The sequence below is a fragment of the Sinocyclocheilus rhinocerous genome, unplaced genomic scaffold, assembly GCF_001515625.1.
Source record: "Sinocyclocheilus rhinocerous isolate Xijiao unplaced genomic scaffold, SAMN03320098_v1.1 scaffold851, whole genome shotgun sequence".
NCBI lineage: Eukaryota > Metazoa > Chordata > Actinopteri > Cypriniformes > Cyprinidae > Sinocyclocheilus > Sinocyclocheilus rhinocerous.
The window spans coordinates 1,555,526-1,574,396 of record NW_015624573.1 but is presented as its reverse complement, the minus strand read 5'-3'; the positions used below and the strand labels follow the sequence as shown (position 1 = coordinate 1,574,396).

The window sequence follows — 18,871 nt, the reverse complement described above, 5'->3', positions numbered from 1 at the left end:
GTGTTGTAGCCCACTAGTCCAGGGAGTTGTCACAGTGTGTGTGTGTGTGTGGAGGAGACAGAGGTGTGTTCACCTTGTTGAGACGTGCAGAGGTGTTCCACACCTGGCACAGAGCTCTGGCTCAAACCCAGACACACAGCAGGAACGAGTGTGTGTGTTTGAAGAAAACAGAGAGTGTGTGAGTGGTGTCACAGTCTGGTGTGTGTGCCAGCATGTTGTGTCAATAAGCACCCTTGAGATGTGTAGAGGATTCATCCTTTTTCATTTCCTTTAAGTTGATGTGTTTTTTGCATGTGTATGAACTCAAATCGCTCCTCTTTTTTAGTGTGGACCAAAGGTGCCAAAAACTAGTTACAGTCTGAAAACAATCCTCCCTATCTCTGCAGCTCTCTGAGGTCTCTGTGGTGATATGAAAGACACAGTGCAGGGCTCTTGTTGCATATCTCCTCTATTGTTTTGTCTGCCCTTCCTCTTTCTCACTGGCTCTCTCCCTGTTTGGACAGACTCCTGTTTGAGTTCGATCAGATGTCGTTCTGCCTGGCGAATCTGCACTTGTGGTCCTTCAGGAACAGCCTGCAAGTCCCAGGTAATTAAAACACACCAAAAGTCTCTCTTTCACACATTTGGTTGCCTCTTGTATGTGTATTCCTGCTATCTTCCCTTTGCTGTCTTCTTTTCTTCTCATTAAATGCACCCATACGCCTCTGTCTTGTGTAATAACGAATATTAGTTCTTCCAGAGCCGGTTAAACTGTTGTGTCACCCACTTATGGTGGTTATTATTACACCAGAGCGGTTAGTCATTTTACTAGAGACGTTCTGTGGCCTATAATTAAATTTATGGCACTCTTAATTATAGCTTTTAAGAAGCAGTTTGTGATAAATACTTCATAACACAACATTTCAATTTGTCGTGCCATTCTTTTTGTTCTTTAATTGTTCTTTATTGTTAAAATCCTCACATCCTCTGCTCTTTTTGTAACCTTTTTTGCACGTTTGTTTTTTCTTCACCCTTTGGTTTTTCTTCTTGGCTGTTCTGATGTACTGTAAGTGTGTGTAAGTGCAAAATGTATTTTCTTTTTCTCACAGACGAGGCCAGTTATCAGTTATTTGGAAAATCCTGTGATAACATGTTGTTGTGGATTATATGCATGCATGTTTTTTGTACATGCGTTTTATTGTGTTCTGCAATCTGTGTGCGAGTATTTATATGTGATTGCAGCTCTATCGCCTGTAGCCAGCCCTCCTGACCCGTATATTGAGTGACAGAGCGAGAGAGGGAATGAAATGAATAAAAACTTTAAAAATGATGCATCAACATAGATGTATGTGTGGATGGAAATAGTGTAGTCCATGTTTATTTGTTATACCATGTCAGAGGTACAAAGTCAATGAAGAGTCCAACTGTAAATCTAATGCAAAGTCAAACATTCCAGGTGCTCACAGCTCTCTTAGAAATCCAGTTTTCTTTGACATTGCTTAAAGGACATTTCATCTACTGCAGCCAAAAGTGCAAAACTCCCACTATATTTTGTATTAGACAGTAGTTGTTTTTGCTAACAAACTCAGTGTCTTATTTTCTATTTAGATGAATCCCCTTCCTCCTTTTTATTTCCCTTTTCACAGATACAGATATTGGCACATACCAGCTCTATGAAAAAGGAGAACCAGGTATGCATCACCTTGTCTTTATTAAATATATCATTAAATTATTCACATTTCTTATTTCTAAAGTTTGATCATAACTTTTTTTTAATGTGTCAGATAAAATTTTAGTAGTTTTAGGTAGTGGCATTTAATTTTTGACAGGAATGAAAATGAGGAAAGAAGAAAAAATAACGTATACTTCAGTATATGACAAAATGTCTGTCTTGGCAAGTATTTACGTAAAGACAGTCAGTTATGTTTTAAGTGAACATAAACAGCTTGGAAGGAAATCAGACGTGTGTCAGTATATTAGATCCATGCATTCAGTCTTAAAGAGACAGCAGCCTAATAAACCTACTGCTGTCTGTGTCATTAATGCTAATCAAACAAAAAAGACAGAAAAAATCACTCACTGCTCTTGACTGAATCACTTTATAACTTTAATAAGGATCAATGTATATATTAGTTAGTTTAAACTCAGGCTTTAAAGACCCTTTTGACAACAGATTGTTTAATGCAATACCGTTTTTTTTGTTTTTTTTTGTGCAAATAGATAAGTCATAGGCTTGTTCCTAGATATTCCTGTATATCTCAAAACTGGCAAGATGTGGATCATGATTGTGTGTTATAACTAAAATAATGATATTTTTGGTAGATCGCCCACCCCTACTTCAGTGTTTTTTACTCCTGTGATTGTTACTCAACACCAGACACACATTGAATCTTCGCTCACAAAGCTCAACAGAATTGTAACACCATCATTCACAAAGTTCTACAAATCTCCCCACCCCCTTTTAATCCCCTTTTAGTTTTTTTTAATTGAGTATTTGATTTAATTATACTTTCAGCTACCAAAAAGCATGCAATATTATCAGCTATACTTTAATATTTTAATTTTTAAGATTTGCCCCTAAAATAAGCTTAGCAAAAGCCTGCAGTCACGTGTCTGCCTGCTCATCACTGTTACAGATATTCTCTAAATGCTTCTGGGCAAATGAAGTGCCACCAGGTTTCTTGATGAAGTTTTTTAACATGTCGCAGATTAAATATTTAATAATCCAGACCCCTCATGAGAGGACACAGCCGGCTCTGAATCGTGAAAAGCTTATTGATTTAAACAATAACAAAATTATGTTATTCATTTTCAATGGTTCAAACTTGAGACTTAAAAGGTTTTGTTTGTTCTGTTGTTTTATCTATCAAAAACTCTTATTATCTGTCTGAGAAAACACAAATGCTTTGATGTTATAAAGACCTTCAGATGGTTAAAGTCTCATTGATTTGAAGAATCAAGAATTGAGGGGAACTTAATAATGCAGTGTTAATTTAGCACTGTTTATTAATAACAGAGATCAAAGTCTTAATGTTAAATCTGTAAAAACAGCATACAACCATTAATAAAAATAATTTTATTTATTTAAGTGTGTGTTCATGATTGTAATGAAATCATTACATTATAACAATTGATTTATGACTAAGCTGTAGTGCATAGTTTATACATTATAGAGCCGCACAATAAAATTTATTATTTCCAGAAACTGATTGTACGATTGCGGTACCTGCTGTTTCTCACGGCCTCCAGCAGAGGGCGAAGGAGACCCATGCTTCTATGAGGAAAGGGGGCTCTTTCCACCCCTCTATCCCGTAGCAGATGTGTGTGTCTGGGGCAGGCAGGGGCAGAATGGCCCTTATCTGATTAGCAGCAGTAATCCTGGAGCAGTCCAGCAGGTCCAGGCCTCCAGCAGAGAGAGGCAGGGCTCCTGTAGAGCAAGGCAGGGAAGTGGGTCGTCTGGCTGGGCCGCAGAGGGCTGGAGATCTGGGACTCTGGGGTGAGATGGGGCTTAAGGTATGGTACTATAGCACAGTGGAGAAAGAGCGTGCTGACAAAGCAGGAGTTTGGTCTTGCCCTCAGTCATTTCCATCTGTCGGCATACCTGTCCCTCACTGTATGAGTCACTGTTTTTCTCTTTCTGACAAACACACACATTGGGGCGTGATGACAACTGAGTGACCATATGCTGAGAAAGACACTTGAGGGTGTGTTTGCACACACATGGGTGTTGCTTAAACTATGGGCACTTTTACATGCCAGGGATTGATTCTTTTTTTTTTTGTTACATTAAAACATGAAATGTCTTACCATTCCTTTGTTTTGCTACTTTTTTTGTTTTTATTTACAGATTTTATAGTTTTAACCTAACCCAGAGACAGACTTTCAATCTTAACGAAAATTCATAGTAAAATATACTATTACATGTTAAACACTGAAATAATCCAAAAAATATATAAAATTAAATACACACAAACCATTTTAATATCATTGTGTGAAAATGCTTTATCCCAAAATTTTTTTCAAGATTTTACAACTGTCCTGCAATTAAGATGTAATCCAAATACACAAAATAATGATCTTTAAAATAGCATCATATGACCCCTTTAAAACAGACAGTTCTGCCACTAAAGTTTTATTAAAAATGAGTGCACTTGATTGCCAAGCAGACAGAAGTGTCAGTTGAGAGCAATAAGGAGCCATCAAGGAAAATTTCATTTATGTTAAATAACAGTACTTTAATTGTGTGTTGTTTCCAGTAAAGGTGTTATTTTGTCAAATTATGCAAAAAGTGTTATTTATTTAATTGTGCAATTTATTGTCTCAGCTATAAAAATGAGCATTAGTAGGGTAAAGGAGTCTGCATTTTATTACAAAAATATCTATACTATTTATATATTTCCACTGTGGTGGAAATGAGTTCATGAGTTTCTGTGCTTCTGTGATGTATTCGTTGTTGGATATTGTTAGTGTGGATAAATTAAGCAGGTTAGCATGCGAAAAGTATGTTTTAATTGAGTTTACTTTCTCCCCAGAGACAAAACATCTACATATGCACATGCAACTCACCTTTGCATCCTTTCTAAAGAATAAAATATCATAAAAATTTGTTTTTTTCTTCTTCTTTGTGCAGCCTCTTCTACAGATCAGCATTACTACAATGAGAAACAGCAGTTTGCAGACAGTAAGTAATCCATCGTCAAACAATTAACCTTCGTGTCAATGATCATATTAGCTCATTATTTAAGAACATTGGTTTGCATGTTACTGAAGCAACACTCATCCGATTCCTAATTTAAATTGTGCTTCAGATGCCTGGGAAATGAAGTGCCCCATTAGTGCAAATCTGACAAATATTAAACATCACTCCATTTTCCCTCCACTTCTTTAACCCTCATGAGTCTGACGCAACATTAATGAATAAGAATGGAATGAAAATCACTGCATAAGGCTGCAAGTCACGATGATGGAAAATGTGATGGTGATTTATCAAGCGTTTGCGCAGGAAATCTATATTTATAGCAATTCTTCAGACCTCATTAAGGTCTTCAACAGCCGTCCCTTACAAAAAGTGTTTGGTTGATGCCATGGTACAGTGTTGTACTGAATGATAACTGCTGTATATCCATGTACCATGGATCTCCAAAGTACTATGAAGAATACAGTGATGTTACCATGGTATGTCCAAAAAAACTATTTTTTGGTAAGTTTTTTTTTTATGTCAAATGTTTTGACCAGACATTTTCTCTGGCTTCACATTTAACCATTGAACAATTACAGCGTTTTTCTTTGCTTTTCCAGTTTTTGTATTTGTTTTAAGACAAGTACAGCTTCATTCTGCCCCTTTTAATGTAGATTATTATAGGACTGACTCTCTTTTTCAGTTGAGTTATGATGTTGTCAGATGTTCATTGCCAGCATGGCCAGTGTCTTCCCACTGTAATGCCCAGTTACCTCCTACCCGCTCACCCTGCTGGTGGGGTAACTCCCGTCGCCCTCGAGAGAAACACAAACACCCTTATCAGGAGACACAGACCCGTCCCCCTCTCGCCCCCGTCCTGCTCGTCTCCCACCCTCTCTCATTCATTTGCATTCATTTATTTCTGCATCCTCTTACTCCTATAGGCAGGAGATGTTTCTTAATGGTGTAGTAATAATAATAAAAAAAACTGATTGGATTTGATTGCGGAATCTTTAGGAAAACAAATAACAGACCTCCTCCATTTCCGTGGGTCCCTGTCCCGGATGAACGTATTAATGCATAAATGCAAACGCATACTCACAGATTGAACTCAGCCGAGAATTCTATTAACGTTTCTTTCTCTCTTTTTTTCCCCTTCGCTGGTTTGCTCCAGAGGGAAACAGGGACTGAGATCTAAGCGGAAATTTGGGGGGCTTTGTGAGCGGAACGAGGCATTTTTGGAGTGCCGTATTTAATGTGTTTAATATGTTATGGTAACTTTGAGTTCTTCCCTCGGGTGACTGTGCTAACTCAGGGAGCGCTGATTGAATGAGACTGCGGCATTGCACCGAATTTAGCCTCTGTTGCGCTATTAGTTAATATTACGCTTTTAAATCCGTTCGGTCTACAACATGAGAGAAATCATGAAAGTAAATATTTTAGCTAATGAAAATAGAGAAATGTTTTAAACATTAAAAGAAAGAGGAAGTTTTATTTACGCTTTGCATTGTAGATTCAGGGAAAAATTTTATTTTGGAGTTTTATATGTAAGAAATACAGAGTTTGCTTTAAAAAGGACTGAAATTTGGAATAAAACTTGAATCCAAATGGGATTTTTTTGAGCTTATTTAATGAAATATTTTACAGTGTATATAAATATGTACAAAATGTTCAAAATATAAGTTTTAACAATGTTAATAAAATTGGAATTATTAATATTAGTTAAGTCTTAAAATATAAAAATCCACCATACAATTGTATTACTCACTATTTATTCATATTAAATATACCTTATCATTAATTATTGTTATTATTTAAAAAAATCTGTAATAGTTTAGACAGGGTCAAATGAAGATAAAGCTTAAAAGACATTTGAAAATGATTAGTTAGGGCTGTCCTTTAACTTGAAGCCAAATGGGACGAGACTTTTTTAACAATTTTAACAACTTATTTTCCTATTCATTCCTGTTTGTATGTGTCCCATATGTTTGTACCCAAATCATCAACAGGATTGAAATGAGTGGATTTAACTCTTGAGCTGTCAGCTTAGATTCATTTGTAGAGTGACCTCAGGTGGAGCTGTATTTCAGGGTCAATCCTCTTAGCCCTAAAAAACCCACAAAAACACATTCTTTTGGCTGTCTTTTATTGCTTCTTTCTGGCCGCAGATGATGTTGCATTTCATACCCATGTTCTCTTCCTCTCTTTCTGTCACTCAGGTCGGGGTTACCCATGGTTCCTTAGTAACCGTCGCCCGGAGAAGCTGCGTGATGCCCTAAAGGAACTAGAGGTATTTGTTTACATTTCCTGCAGTCCGATTAACAAATAGGAGCATTCTCTGTCTCCCTCCTTTCATAAGGAAGGAGAAAATCTCCCGACCTCGCTCGCTCGCTCGCTCTCTCTCAGCACCTGTGTGGGTACCTCTCTGTCATCGTGGGGGATATTTGAGGGGGATGATTGGGACTGTGAGCTGGCTCTCTCTCTCTGCCTCTGGCTCTCTCACACAAACCTAGCTTTGTTCAGTCCGACTCAGGCTCATTTTTGCTGCCTCTCCATATCTGAAACTGGAAACATCCTTCTAAACCTGACCCTGAAAACGCTCAGACGGCATCTACTCATTCCTACTACACATTCTCTGTCTCTCTTTCTCTCAGGAGCTGCTGCAGTCATGCCCGGTCATGAGTGTCAGATGGAGAAGCAAACAGTGCTGTCAGGTACCTTACCCAGCATGCACCAGTACCCAGCAGGCATCAGGCCTTCTTGGCACGAGTTGGCTCGTGTAGCAAAGGTCAGGCAATGAACATATGCAGACTGTTTGTGTCAGATACTCTTGGGGAATTTATCTCTGGGATCAAAAAGATTCCCTTCCCAAGCACATCACTGTAGCCCAGCGGTTTTCCATTCAGTGTGGATGGATTCTTCAGCCACGTGCGCGCACATTTTCTGCACCTAAGTGCTTGATTTCAGCTGTTTTAAAAGGTCAGGGAGACCAAACCTTTTTTTTTTTTTTGGTGGTGGTGGTCAGAGATGTTTTTTCCCGCACAGCAGCAGAGTCTGATTGGAAGCTGTGACCTTTATCGCCTGTTGACATGATATAAAGATAAAATTCCCCCTTATTTCAGTCAAAATGTTATAAGCCAGCATTTTTTTAAGGGATATTTCACCTAAAAATTTAAAATTTGCCATCATTTACTTTCATGTCATTCCAAACCTGTTTGACTTAATTTCTTCTGTGGAACACAAAAGAAGATATATTTTAGCTGTTTTTGTCCGTATTATGGAAAGTTACCGGGACCCAAAACTTCTAGCCCTAAAAAGTGAAGACATTGAGGTGACTTAAAAGTAGTACTATAGATAGTTTATAATTAGTTGTGGATTTTTATAGTTAATCACAGTTTAAAATTGTAATCATAATTATATTTTCAAATTGAATCTCCAAACTGATGTGAAAACAATTTGGGAATATTTGATATTTCAAATATTTTTAATGGCATAATTTCCCCTCTATTTTTGCCTTAATTTTTTTTCCTGGTGATAAAATGAGTCATTAGAGCCGTTACAGTATTATTTGAAATACTACATCAAATATGGTGTCCAAACTTCTAATGCACCAATTATTGGTTCTTCATTGATGTTTGAAGTTTGTGTCACCATATTTGAAATAGTCTTGTGTGCATGTGTTGATCAGTGTTTTGATTTGGAGCTTGAAATTTTTGACTTTCATATCATGTTGTATGTTGATCCAAACAACTGAAACGTCCTTTAAAATATCTTCTTTCGTGTTCCACAGAAGAAAGTCTTGGCAGAATATGAAGCAATGTTCATTTGTCTGTGTGAACAGTTACTTTGAATGTAATTTTCTGGATATTTATAGTCCGAAGCATTGTGACTGTGTCATTTTTCGTTACTGTGTGTGTGTAGCTGCTGTTGAGATCAGGTGTGTTGGTGACCCTTATCCTGGGCGGAGCTCAGGTTGAACAGGTGGCTATTGACAGAAAGCTGGTGGGGCGACTACCTGCTGACACCATCAGTGACGGTGAGTAAATGCACACTTGCACACTACCCTTCCTCTCTCTTTTCTTTTCTTTCTCTCTTCTTCTTGTCTCTTCCCCTCTCTTTGCAGTTTCGCTCACTGCTCATTTTCCCAGCATGGGCCTGGGCGGCATGCACACCCACAGGTCACGAACGCCAGTCCCTTCTGTTTCTCCCTCTTCAAGCACACACACACACACACACACATGTACATGTCGAGGTTCCTCCTGAATCTCAGGGGAATTTGGCATGCCTCCTTGTCTTATTTCTGGTTTGTGAAATTGGACACTATCCCAAATCTGCTAATTATTTTCTCATATCATGTATTGTTTAGAGCTTATATGGCTAATGCTCTCTGTGCCAGGTCTCTAGATACCTGACAAACCTCTCTCACTCTCTTTCTCTCTCTCTCACTCTGTCAGCCCACGCCTTCCCTTTTCCTAGTAGCCCCCCATAGAGTGCCATTCAGGCCCCCAGAGCCCCTAATTACCAGAGTAATTATGTGTGTGTGTGAGAGAGAGAGAGTGTAAAGGTGGGGGTGCCAGGAGGGCTTCTGCATCTGTCACTTATTCAGTTAGTTTCACACACGCAGTCAGACCTGTTCTGGCCTTGATGAAGTTACTTTGTGAGTGCTGTAGTACAAAGAGAGAAATCAGAAACTTTGATTGGCCTTTGATTGTGAAGGACTCACATTTCTGACCCACAAATGATCTGTACTGCATCTATAGCTGTTTTGTTAGTTCAGTCACAGGTTAAGATGTTTTAAGATGTATATGGACAGCCAAACAATGACAAGAGAGGTGTTTGGGAATATTTGTATAGTATAAGAAACTCCTACAGTGGTTTTAGGTAAAAACTATGTTGGTATTGAGATGCCCAAAACATAATGACCTACAATTGAAGAACCAAAATATCCGCCATCATCGAATATTATATTATATTTTTCTAGAAATTAATATCACTGCTTGTAAGCGTTTTAGACAGTGCTGTAAACATGTTTTAAAGGAATGGAGTATTAACTAACTAAGCAGATTTAGAGGAATTTATTGATTTATTCTGGTTTAACCCGCTGCTCACATGTTCCAAAACTTGTTTACTAGCCCCTGGACACAAATTTGGAAATTTTTTTGGAAGGATTATCGTGGAATCTTCCCCTTAATTTGGCCGTGATTACGGAACACTAATACATCAGTATGTTTTCTGGAATTTTTGTAATCTTTTAAAAGCATGCTGAGTATTCCATGTTTTTCCTTTTTGTTTTTATTTTCCAAAGGGAAAATATGTCATTTAAATAATCAGTTTTAATTTGGTAGAGTGTATCATTTACATTTAGCTTTTCCAAATCACTCTTGAGCCTCTTAAAGTGGCTAAACTAAAAACTTTGGTTTTAAGCAAAATTATTCTTTTAATTTCCAAAAATATATGACATTTTCTAACGCACAGTACTTCAGCAGTTTAAGCTTCATTTTTCAAAATCTTTTGCAAATGTGCATGTTTTCTTTGTTATTGAAGACTTGCTAAGGTAAAACTTGGTAAAACGATGGTAAAATTACTGCTAACACGCTATTCCTTTGAAATGAGCTCCCTTTTTATGCTTGAATGTGAGATGATTCATAATTACTGCAGAAGCGCTGATATTCCGTCTCTAATTGCTGTTGGAAATTCCAGTCCTGAATATCATCCTCAACTAAACCTGCTTCTCTGAATGGCTTGTATTAATTTTTCTGCCGTTTAATTGGTTTCATAAACAGATTAATTTTTTAGGAAGGGAAGGTTAATTGCTAATCACAGTGTGGAGAGCTTGTCAACAGTTTGACTGCAAATGTCTCTCTTTAACATGAAAGCTGCATACCCTACAGGCTTTACAGTCTCTCTCTTTCTCTCTCTCTTTTGTGACTCCTTATTAGTCTCTTAAACTACTGCCCTGACTCAAACACTTATGGAAATTATTCATTTTGTTCATTTCTGCATGTGTGGGTCAGACCTTACCTATGTTGTGGGGACCAAATGTCCTCATCATGAAGGTAAGATAAAGAGTTTTGGACAATAAATATCTCATTAGGTATGTATAAAAACAGTACAAGTCAAAGGAAAGTACCTACCATGAAATACAAACATATTTTGAGAGATGCACAAATTTGTTCCAGTAAATTTTGGGGGACGTTATTGTTTGAAAGAATTATCTCTAGCTATAAATGCAAAATGCTTTTCTACAAGAGGTAAGTTAGCATTTGAATCAATCTGTAGTCAAGCTGTAGTCTCACAAGGTCATATGAGTTTTGACCTTTAACCTTTCTCTGTGGTTTTCAGCGGTGATCGGCGATCACTTCCTGCTGTTCTCGCTGATGGAGAGGAGTCAGGTGTGTCAGGTTTACCTGAACAGGAAGAACCAGAGCTCACCTGAGCTAGCACGACACATGGAGAAACTCACAGCTACGGAGATTAAGGTAACACACACACACACATGCACATATCTTTTATGCATACATCTAATGAACACTCTCCCCAAGACATACATGTGCACACTCTTCAATGCACATGCATTAGCACATTTTAGAAGGAAAGGCAGCACAGCCTCTCCTGCTTTCAATTAAAAAGCTTTAATGAGGCTGGTCTGGCTCTTTCCACAGGGCTTTTAGCTCTAATAATTGCCTGGCTTTACTTCCTTTCTTTTACCGCTGGGACAGGTAACACTGTGATTACTGGAGCTCCTCTCTAATGCACACCTGTGGGGAACATCAGGTCCAAACATACAGCACTCCTCTCTTTATAGAGAGGTCACATCCTTTATGACAGTACATCTCTATAAGCCTGACAAATGTGTTCTTCCCTCTGTCTTTATTTTTGTAAACTAAATTACAGAAACCTTCAAAAAAATTAAGGTTTTTTTATTTAAAAAGGAAGTTGGATCATTGTCTAATGGCTGTAATACTGTAATTGTTATGCATCAAGTAAATATAAAAAAGGGGAGAAAAAAAAGCTTTTTTGAAAACACAGTATCATTTGAAATTTGAGAAGCATTAACTACACAAAGCAGTTTTTCAGTGTGCTCATTACACACCGTTTTCCCATATCAAAGGTCTTGCTAGAACCGGAGCAGTGAAGTGAAAGTGAAGATTTGCATTTGCATTTATGCATTTATTTTTGCATTGACAGATGCTTTTATCAATAAATAAATAAATAATTAATTAATTAACATTTAATTTTTACATTACATTGCCCGTAAGGTACACTACCATTCAAAAGTTTGGGGTCAGTAATATATATATATATATATATATATTAGTGCTGTCAAAAGATTAATCGCGATTAAACGCATACAAAAGAAAAGTTTTTGTTTGCATAATATATGTTTGTGTTTTGTGTATATTTATTATGTATATATAAATACACACACATGCAGTATATATTTTGAAAATATTTACATGTATTTGCATGTCTATATTTATATTAATATAATTTATATTATAAATAAATAAATATAATATATAAACACACATATATTTAGGGATGGGTACCGAAACCCGGTATTTAATCGGTCCCGGGGATATCGTTTGACAGCACTAATATATATATATATATATATATATATACATACACATACAGGTGCATCTAAAAAAAATTGAATATCGTGAAAAATATCTTTTTTTTTTTTGGTAACTTATTTCAAAAAGTGAAAATTTAATGTATTCTAGATTCATTACATGTAAAGTGAAACATTTGAATTCATTTATGCACTCAATACTTGGTCGGGGCTCCTTAAGCACAAATTACAGCATCAGTGAGGTGTGGCATGGAAGCGATCAGCCTGTAGCACTGCTGAGGCACTATTGAAGCCCAGGTTTCTTTAATTGCGGCCTTCAGCTCATCTGTATTGTTGAATCGACTGTTTATCATCTTTCTCTTGAAAATATCCCATTATTGTGGTTTTAAAGAACAAGAGATACCCGGAATTTATATTGTAGGGATGGTCATTTAAGGAAACTCAAATGTAAATATTCTAATATTTTGAGATACTGGATTTTTGACTTTCATGAGCTGTAAGCTCTAATCATCAAAATTAAAATAAAAAAACTGAGATGCACCTACAGTATATATTGTATATATACAGTATATATATATATATATATATATATATATATATATATATATATATATATATATATATATATATATATATATATATATATATATATATATATATATATATATATATATATATATATATATATATATATATATGTGTGTGTATCTTTTGTTTTTAAGAAATTAATACTTTTATTTAGCAAAAAAGATGACTTTCTCACGGTCAAATGACATTGTTACAAAAGATTTCAATTTTAAAACAAATGCTGTACTTTTGAACAAAGAATCCTAAAATGTATCAGTTTCTACATAAAATATTAAGCAGCACAGCTGCTTTTAACATATTAATAAGAAATATTTTTTGGGCAAACAAATCAAAATTTAGTCTTCACAGAAAAAAATAAAATATAAAACAATTATTTCATTTGTAATATTTCACAATGTTACTGTTTTTATTGTATTTTTTTTAATCAAATAAAACCAGCCTTGCTGAGCATAAGATACTTCTTTTATATTTATTCATTTTTAAAGAACATTCAAAAAATTGTATTGTATATAAAAAACGTAGTGTGTATATTTCATTAGTTCTTGGATTTCCTGGCAATCAGACCCATGACCTTGGCGTTGCTAGCACTACGCTCTACTGTTTGAGCCAGAGGAACAGAAGATGTACTATCTATATTGTAAGATGTGACCATTATTACCGCTCTGTAAAATTGGTCACAGCCATGCAGTTTGTCGCTAGCCAGAGCAGTGGTGTAGGGGTTGGATGGTGAGGTCAAGTCCATCTCCTCCTCTTCAGAGGAAACGAAGGTGATCGCTCCATTCTTTATTCTCCATCCCATTCATTCTCTAGCATCCAAAGCAACTTGTCTAAAAAAATTCATAACGGAATTTAAGAAAAAAAAATCTTTATTCATTTTCTTTTTGAAAGCATTAACCTCATTTTAATGGGCCGGAGACCAAGTGTGCGGAGATCACAATTTGGATGGGTCTGATTATGGACTAAACACAATACATAAATACATCAGGCTCTTAACACCCTCCGCACCCGAACATTATCGCATTACTGGAGCGCTTTGTTGTGACGGCAGCCTGAGTATGAAAGCAATCTCTCCTGCGGTGTGGCTGGCTCCTTATTGCTGACCAGCAAGCACAGGCGAGACGGGGAATCAAGTTTTGGGGGAGGGCAGAAAGAGACAGCAAGAGATGAATGTTATTTTCCCACAGTCTGTACTGGTTTACTTTGTTTTTGTTTATTTATTAATCTTATATAAATCATTTTCATGCTAGATGGTACTTAACATGCACGATTAGTCTATACGGGCACAGTCTGTGAAGGTCAAGGTTAAATGATGAACAGTTTTTGTTGTCATGAACAGACTGTGGTACATTTCTAGTCCTCCCTATTGTGCACAGATAGAGTTGTTGACATAAAGAGAGACTCTGTGTTTGCTCTCTTGATAAGGCCTTTCAGAATGAAGTATATGGAAATGACTGCTATTATGTTGCATGAATAGGCACTGACTCTATAAGAGCCATATCGTATTTTCATGCCATTTATTCGTACTATGGGCTGCATTAAGGGTCTGGAAAAAACCCTACTTTAAAACCTCAGCCCAGAACTGCTGAAATAGCACATGATGAGCTGCCGCAGATATGAGATTAATGCAGCGGTGTAGGAGAAATATCGCTCCTTACTGAACTATTATTGCAGTCCAATAAACAGAAAGTGGATTTAACGCCCCTTCAAAGGAACCAGTTTTGAGTACCTCAATTATTATGTCTACATTAAGACTAGACAGTCTTGAGTGATTAAAGCTGTTTGTGCATTAGCCAAACGGCAGGTGTGTCTCAGTCAGGTGCGGCTCATTTTAATGAAATTTGGTAGTCAGACTTAGTCAGCAAAACACTGGCCTGCGCTTCATTAGAAACCTGTAATTTTGGGTGGTTTTGGGATTGATCTGTGCTGCAAATTGGCTGATGTATCTTAGAATCCAAGATATTGATTATGAGAAATAAATTCACAATTATGAGATATAAAGTCACAATTACGATAAACAAACTTGCAATTGTAAGATATAGAGCAATTACCTTTTTATTTTCCATAGTATTTTCCTGCAGAATCCAATTCTGGTTCAGTCCTACCATGCTGGAAACAATACAGTACCTGTCCAAATCTGGGGTTTATGAAAGTGAAAGCATCTAGAGATCTTATTAGCAGTCACACAAATACCTTGTTACCTTCAAACACCTCACCAAGTGCAGAACATACGCGGCTATTTCAGATGATTTTAATAAAAACCCCAACAAAAGATAACAATGCCCTGCTACCCAAAGCAGCTCAGGCCACATTAATAAAGCAGCATGCAGCTGTGTTGTGTTATGCAGAAGAGTTGGGGTCATGTTTTATAGATGTTTTGTGGTCTGATTCCTTTACGGTTGCTGTTCTTCTGCAGGTTTCAGTGGTGGATTTACCTGGTGGAGGACGGCGCATGGAGCGCCACGTGTGGCTGAACCGGACACAGGATGTGGCTGTGTGCTGGTGGCCTCTCTGTAACGAGGAGGTAAGGCCTTGGTCTCCAGTCCCTAGTGCAGTGGACAGGGCCAACCTGGTGCTGCTCGCCTGCTCGGATACACCAGGGCTTACGGTAAGCAAACACTGACGTTGCTTCAGGGTTGGCCTTTTATCCCTGTCTGAACTAACATTTTTTGGGTGATGAAATTGAATGATGTGAGAGAGACTTGAAGGTCAGATAATAACCAGGGTGTGACCTCCTAAATAATATAAATACTTTTAATAATGCCCTCGCAATGCTCCGCTGCTCAAGGTTTCGGAAAGATTGTCAATCCCTTTTTCGCCCCAGTCTTTTTGTCCCATTTTACCTTTCTTTTTTTCTTTTGTCATGCTTTACCAATCACCATTGTGTTTCTCAATGAGCTGCTGTAACTCGCAGACTGTTCACTTGAACTTTTTTTTACGTGAACAGCCAACCTTTGACCTTTCAGCCCCCTTCCTGTGTAGCTGACACTCTTTCATTGTAGTATGTATTCTGTTCTCCAACGAGTCTGCAGTTACGCAGCAGCTATGCAGAGGTGCAAAAAAAAACAAAAAACAAATGTTTTCTTGATTCTAGAAATATTTTGCATATAGAATAGAGCTACAGTACAAACACCAGTCCATCATTGTTTTTAAAGGTACCACTTATTCTTTTGCTTACATCACAGTGGACGAAATGTCGTCTTGTCTTGAACTTAGTATTAATAACTTAGCATTTAGTTTTATTGTTTTAATTTATCCATTAATAATTTTTCATTATTTATTTATAAAGTAACTAGTATTCAACTGGTTATGTGATCAGAACATAGTGGCCCCATGCAGTGAAAATAAAACATGTAAAATAAAACTGCTTTTATTAGGCTACTGATATGACTGGAGTCTACATCTCCAAAGTACTCTTCCTTTTTTGTGTGTGAAACTGTCTGTCCACTTCTCCATCTCTACTGTACATTCCAGTGCCTATCAGCACTGCTTAATGTTGAATGGCGACGATTCAGAAATCAGCAAGCAATGCTTAAGCTCCCAACGTTGCACTCTGTATTTTAAACATATGCAAAATCTTCACTCGCAGAGCAGGGGATGAGAGAGACGAGTAAACAGAGCTGCGTTTCCAATCGCAAATGCACCAAATGAAAACAAACAAGGGGGAGAAAACTGCTAAATAAAAAAATAAAAGGGGGGCAGCATAAAGCAACGCTGGATTGCTCCGGTTGGAAATGAACCCTGGATTTATCCTGGGCCTATTTATTTTATTTTTTTATTTTCCTCTCTCTCTCTGTCTCTCTCTGTCTCTCTCTCTCTCTCTCTCATTTTTCTACGGTTAAAAAACATTAAAGTGTCTCTCGCCTTCATCGTTTCTAATTAAAGTGTTTGTTGTCATTTTCAGATCCGTGGTGTGAAATCAAGCTAGCAGTTTATGTAAGACGCGAGCGGTGAATCAAACGGTTCGCTCGGCGCACAGACACACACTTCAATCAATTCTGCCTCATATATATGTTCCCTTTGTTAAGTTTGCTATCTGCATGCTAAACCCATTTTCTGCTTAGTCTTCAGCATTTAAAAAGTATGCTTTCTTTCCCTATGTGGTCTTAATTCTTACCCCTCGCAGATAAGCACTGCCAAGAGACACACGGGGAAAAACACTTGTGCACACACACTTATTTATGCAAACGTTTAACATTTATAATCAATTCCCCTGTTCCTGGAATTTAATGATTTAAATAAAAATAAAAAATTTTATATATACCCTTATTTTGCATGTTGAGTTGGTTATGTTTTCAGTAAGCATTTGATATCATTTTTCTTTTTTCTTTTCTTTACTTTTTTTTTACTTTTTTTTTTTTTAGTTGTTTTGCATATTGGGGTGGTTGTTGTTATGTTTTCCGTACGCATTAGATGTTGTTGAATATCCTGTTATCTCTCTTGGAACACTTCTCTTTTCATTCGTTTGATCTGCATATTTACCAGGCATCTGTACTTTATTTAAAATTGCCACATTTCTTGTGTCTTCAACCAAGCACATATTATCCTTTTCACCCAGTGTGGAATGAAAGCAGAACTATTTTTACAGTTTTCAGGCCTGTGTGAAAAGTACTCCAGAAAAATTAACTTAAATGATTTTAGCAAATGGCTGCAATATAACAAAGAGTGAAAAATTTAAGGGGGTCTGAATACTTTCCGTACCCACTGTAGACCATGGAGTCAGTGACATTCAGGGACATCCACTTTTTTTTAAAGGAATTTCTTGAGGAAATGTTATGACCACAGTGGTCTCAAACAACCTAAATTGTCAAACTATATCCCAACAAATGTGCTCATAATAGTCTAATGTTGCTATGTTATTTTTTTGTTCGCAAACATTTCTTATTGAAAACAGCTGTGCTGCTTTAAATTTTTGAGGAAACTGTGTTACATTTTTTTCAGGATTCTTTGATGAATTGAAAGTAAAAAAAAAAAAAAAAAAGCATTTATTTGAAATAGAAATATATTTGACACATTATACGTGTCTTTACAGTCACTTTTGATCAATTTACCGCATCCTTGCTGCTTGATGACTTCTTTAAAAAACATTACACGTCTTACTGATCCCAAACTTTTGAACGGTACTGTATGTGTTTTTGTGATTCTTTTTTCAGGATTCTTTGATAAATAAAAAAATAAAAAAAAAAAAAAAAAGCATTTATTTGAAATAGAAATATATTTGACACATTATACGTGTCTTTACAGTCACTTTTGATCAATTTACCGCATCCTTGCTGAAGAAAAGTATACATTTTTACCCCAAACTTTTGAATGGTAGTGTATATACGCACATTTTTTGACACAGACGCCTTTTCTGACTGAGGTATTTGTCCTGCTGAATTTATTCCGCTCATTTTTTTTGAATGTATTCCTTATTCAGTGACTCTCGGTCAGTGTTGATTTGATTTTAGAAGGCTCATGTGGAATGGTTTCAATCTCTGTAATTTTTCTGCGCATGGCTGCTGTTATGATTCCAGACCATGTTATATATGAAGAGAAAAGGTCCGAGTGGAATGTGATTTCTCGGGTTAAATTCTTGGGCATGTGCAGGTGCAGTAGAGCGAATTTTAATTCAAACCATTCATTATACATTTAATTTAACCATTTAATTATTTTTTGTATAAAAAAATAGAGGTTGTAAACATTGATTATTGCAGCGCATTTTATATACGTGTGTACTGTACACTGTCAGAGATAAATCTGTAAAATGACTGGCAGTACATTATCCATTAATTTTACAGACATTTCTGTTAACTATAAAACACAACACAATGCAATATAAAATTCAAAATGCAGTCTGAAAATGAATATAGAAAAAATTGTACCCTATTTTCACAGATGTTTTTGTAGAGTGTAGATCTGACATAATGGTCCACCTCTAATCTGAACTGATAGGAATGAACGCCTCTCAATGGTTCGAGCACAGATCCAACTCAATTCAGCCCCTCAGAAGCCCAAGCAAGCACTCACCTCCTCCATGGCTCTGGCACAGGTAGGGGAAGCGCCAGACGTTG

At 36.7% G+C, this 18,871-nt stretch overlaps 1 protein-coding gene across 3 annotated transcripts in view; it reads left to right on the top strand.

Moving 5' to 3' along the window:
- The window catches only part of wdpcp (WD repeat containing planar cell polarity effector), a 64,700-nt gene that overhangs the window by 21,502 nt on the left and 24,327 nt on the right, over positions 1–18,871 (top strand). For 2 of the 3 annotated variants that reach the window (XM_016558440.1, XM_016558450.1), the window contains exons 2-9: positions 504–586; positions 1,626–1,670; positions 4,610–4,660; positions 6,877–6,947; positions 7,312–7,371; positions 8,579–8,693; positions 11,000–11,136; positions 15,235–15,426. In XM_016558440.1, coding sequence (XP_016413926.1) covers positions 526–586; positions 1,626–1,670; positions 4,610–4,660; positions 6,877–6,947; positions 7,312–7,371; positions 8,579–8,693; positions 11,000–11,136; positions 15,235–15,426 — 732 coding nt within the window. In that variant the 5' untranslated portion in view covers positions 504–525. Of the gene's footprint in view, positions 1–503; positions 587–1,625; positions 1,671–3,425; positions 3,493–4,609; positions 4,661–6,876; positions 6,948–7,311; positions 7,372–8,578; positions 8,694–10,999; positions 11,137–15,234; positions 15,427–18,871 lie in introns of those variants that run through there. The other variant, XM_016558456.1, reaches the window with a different exon arrangement.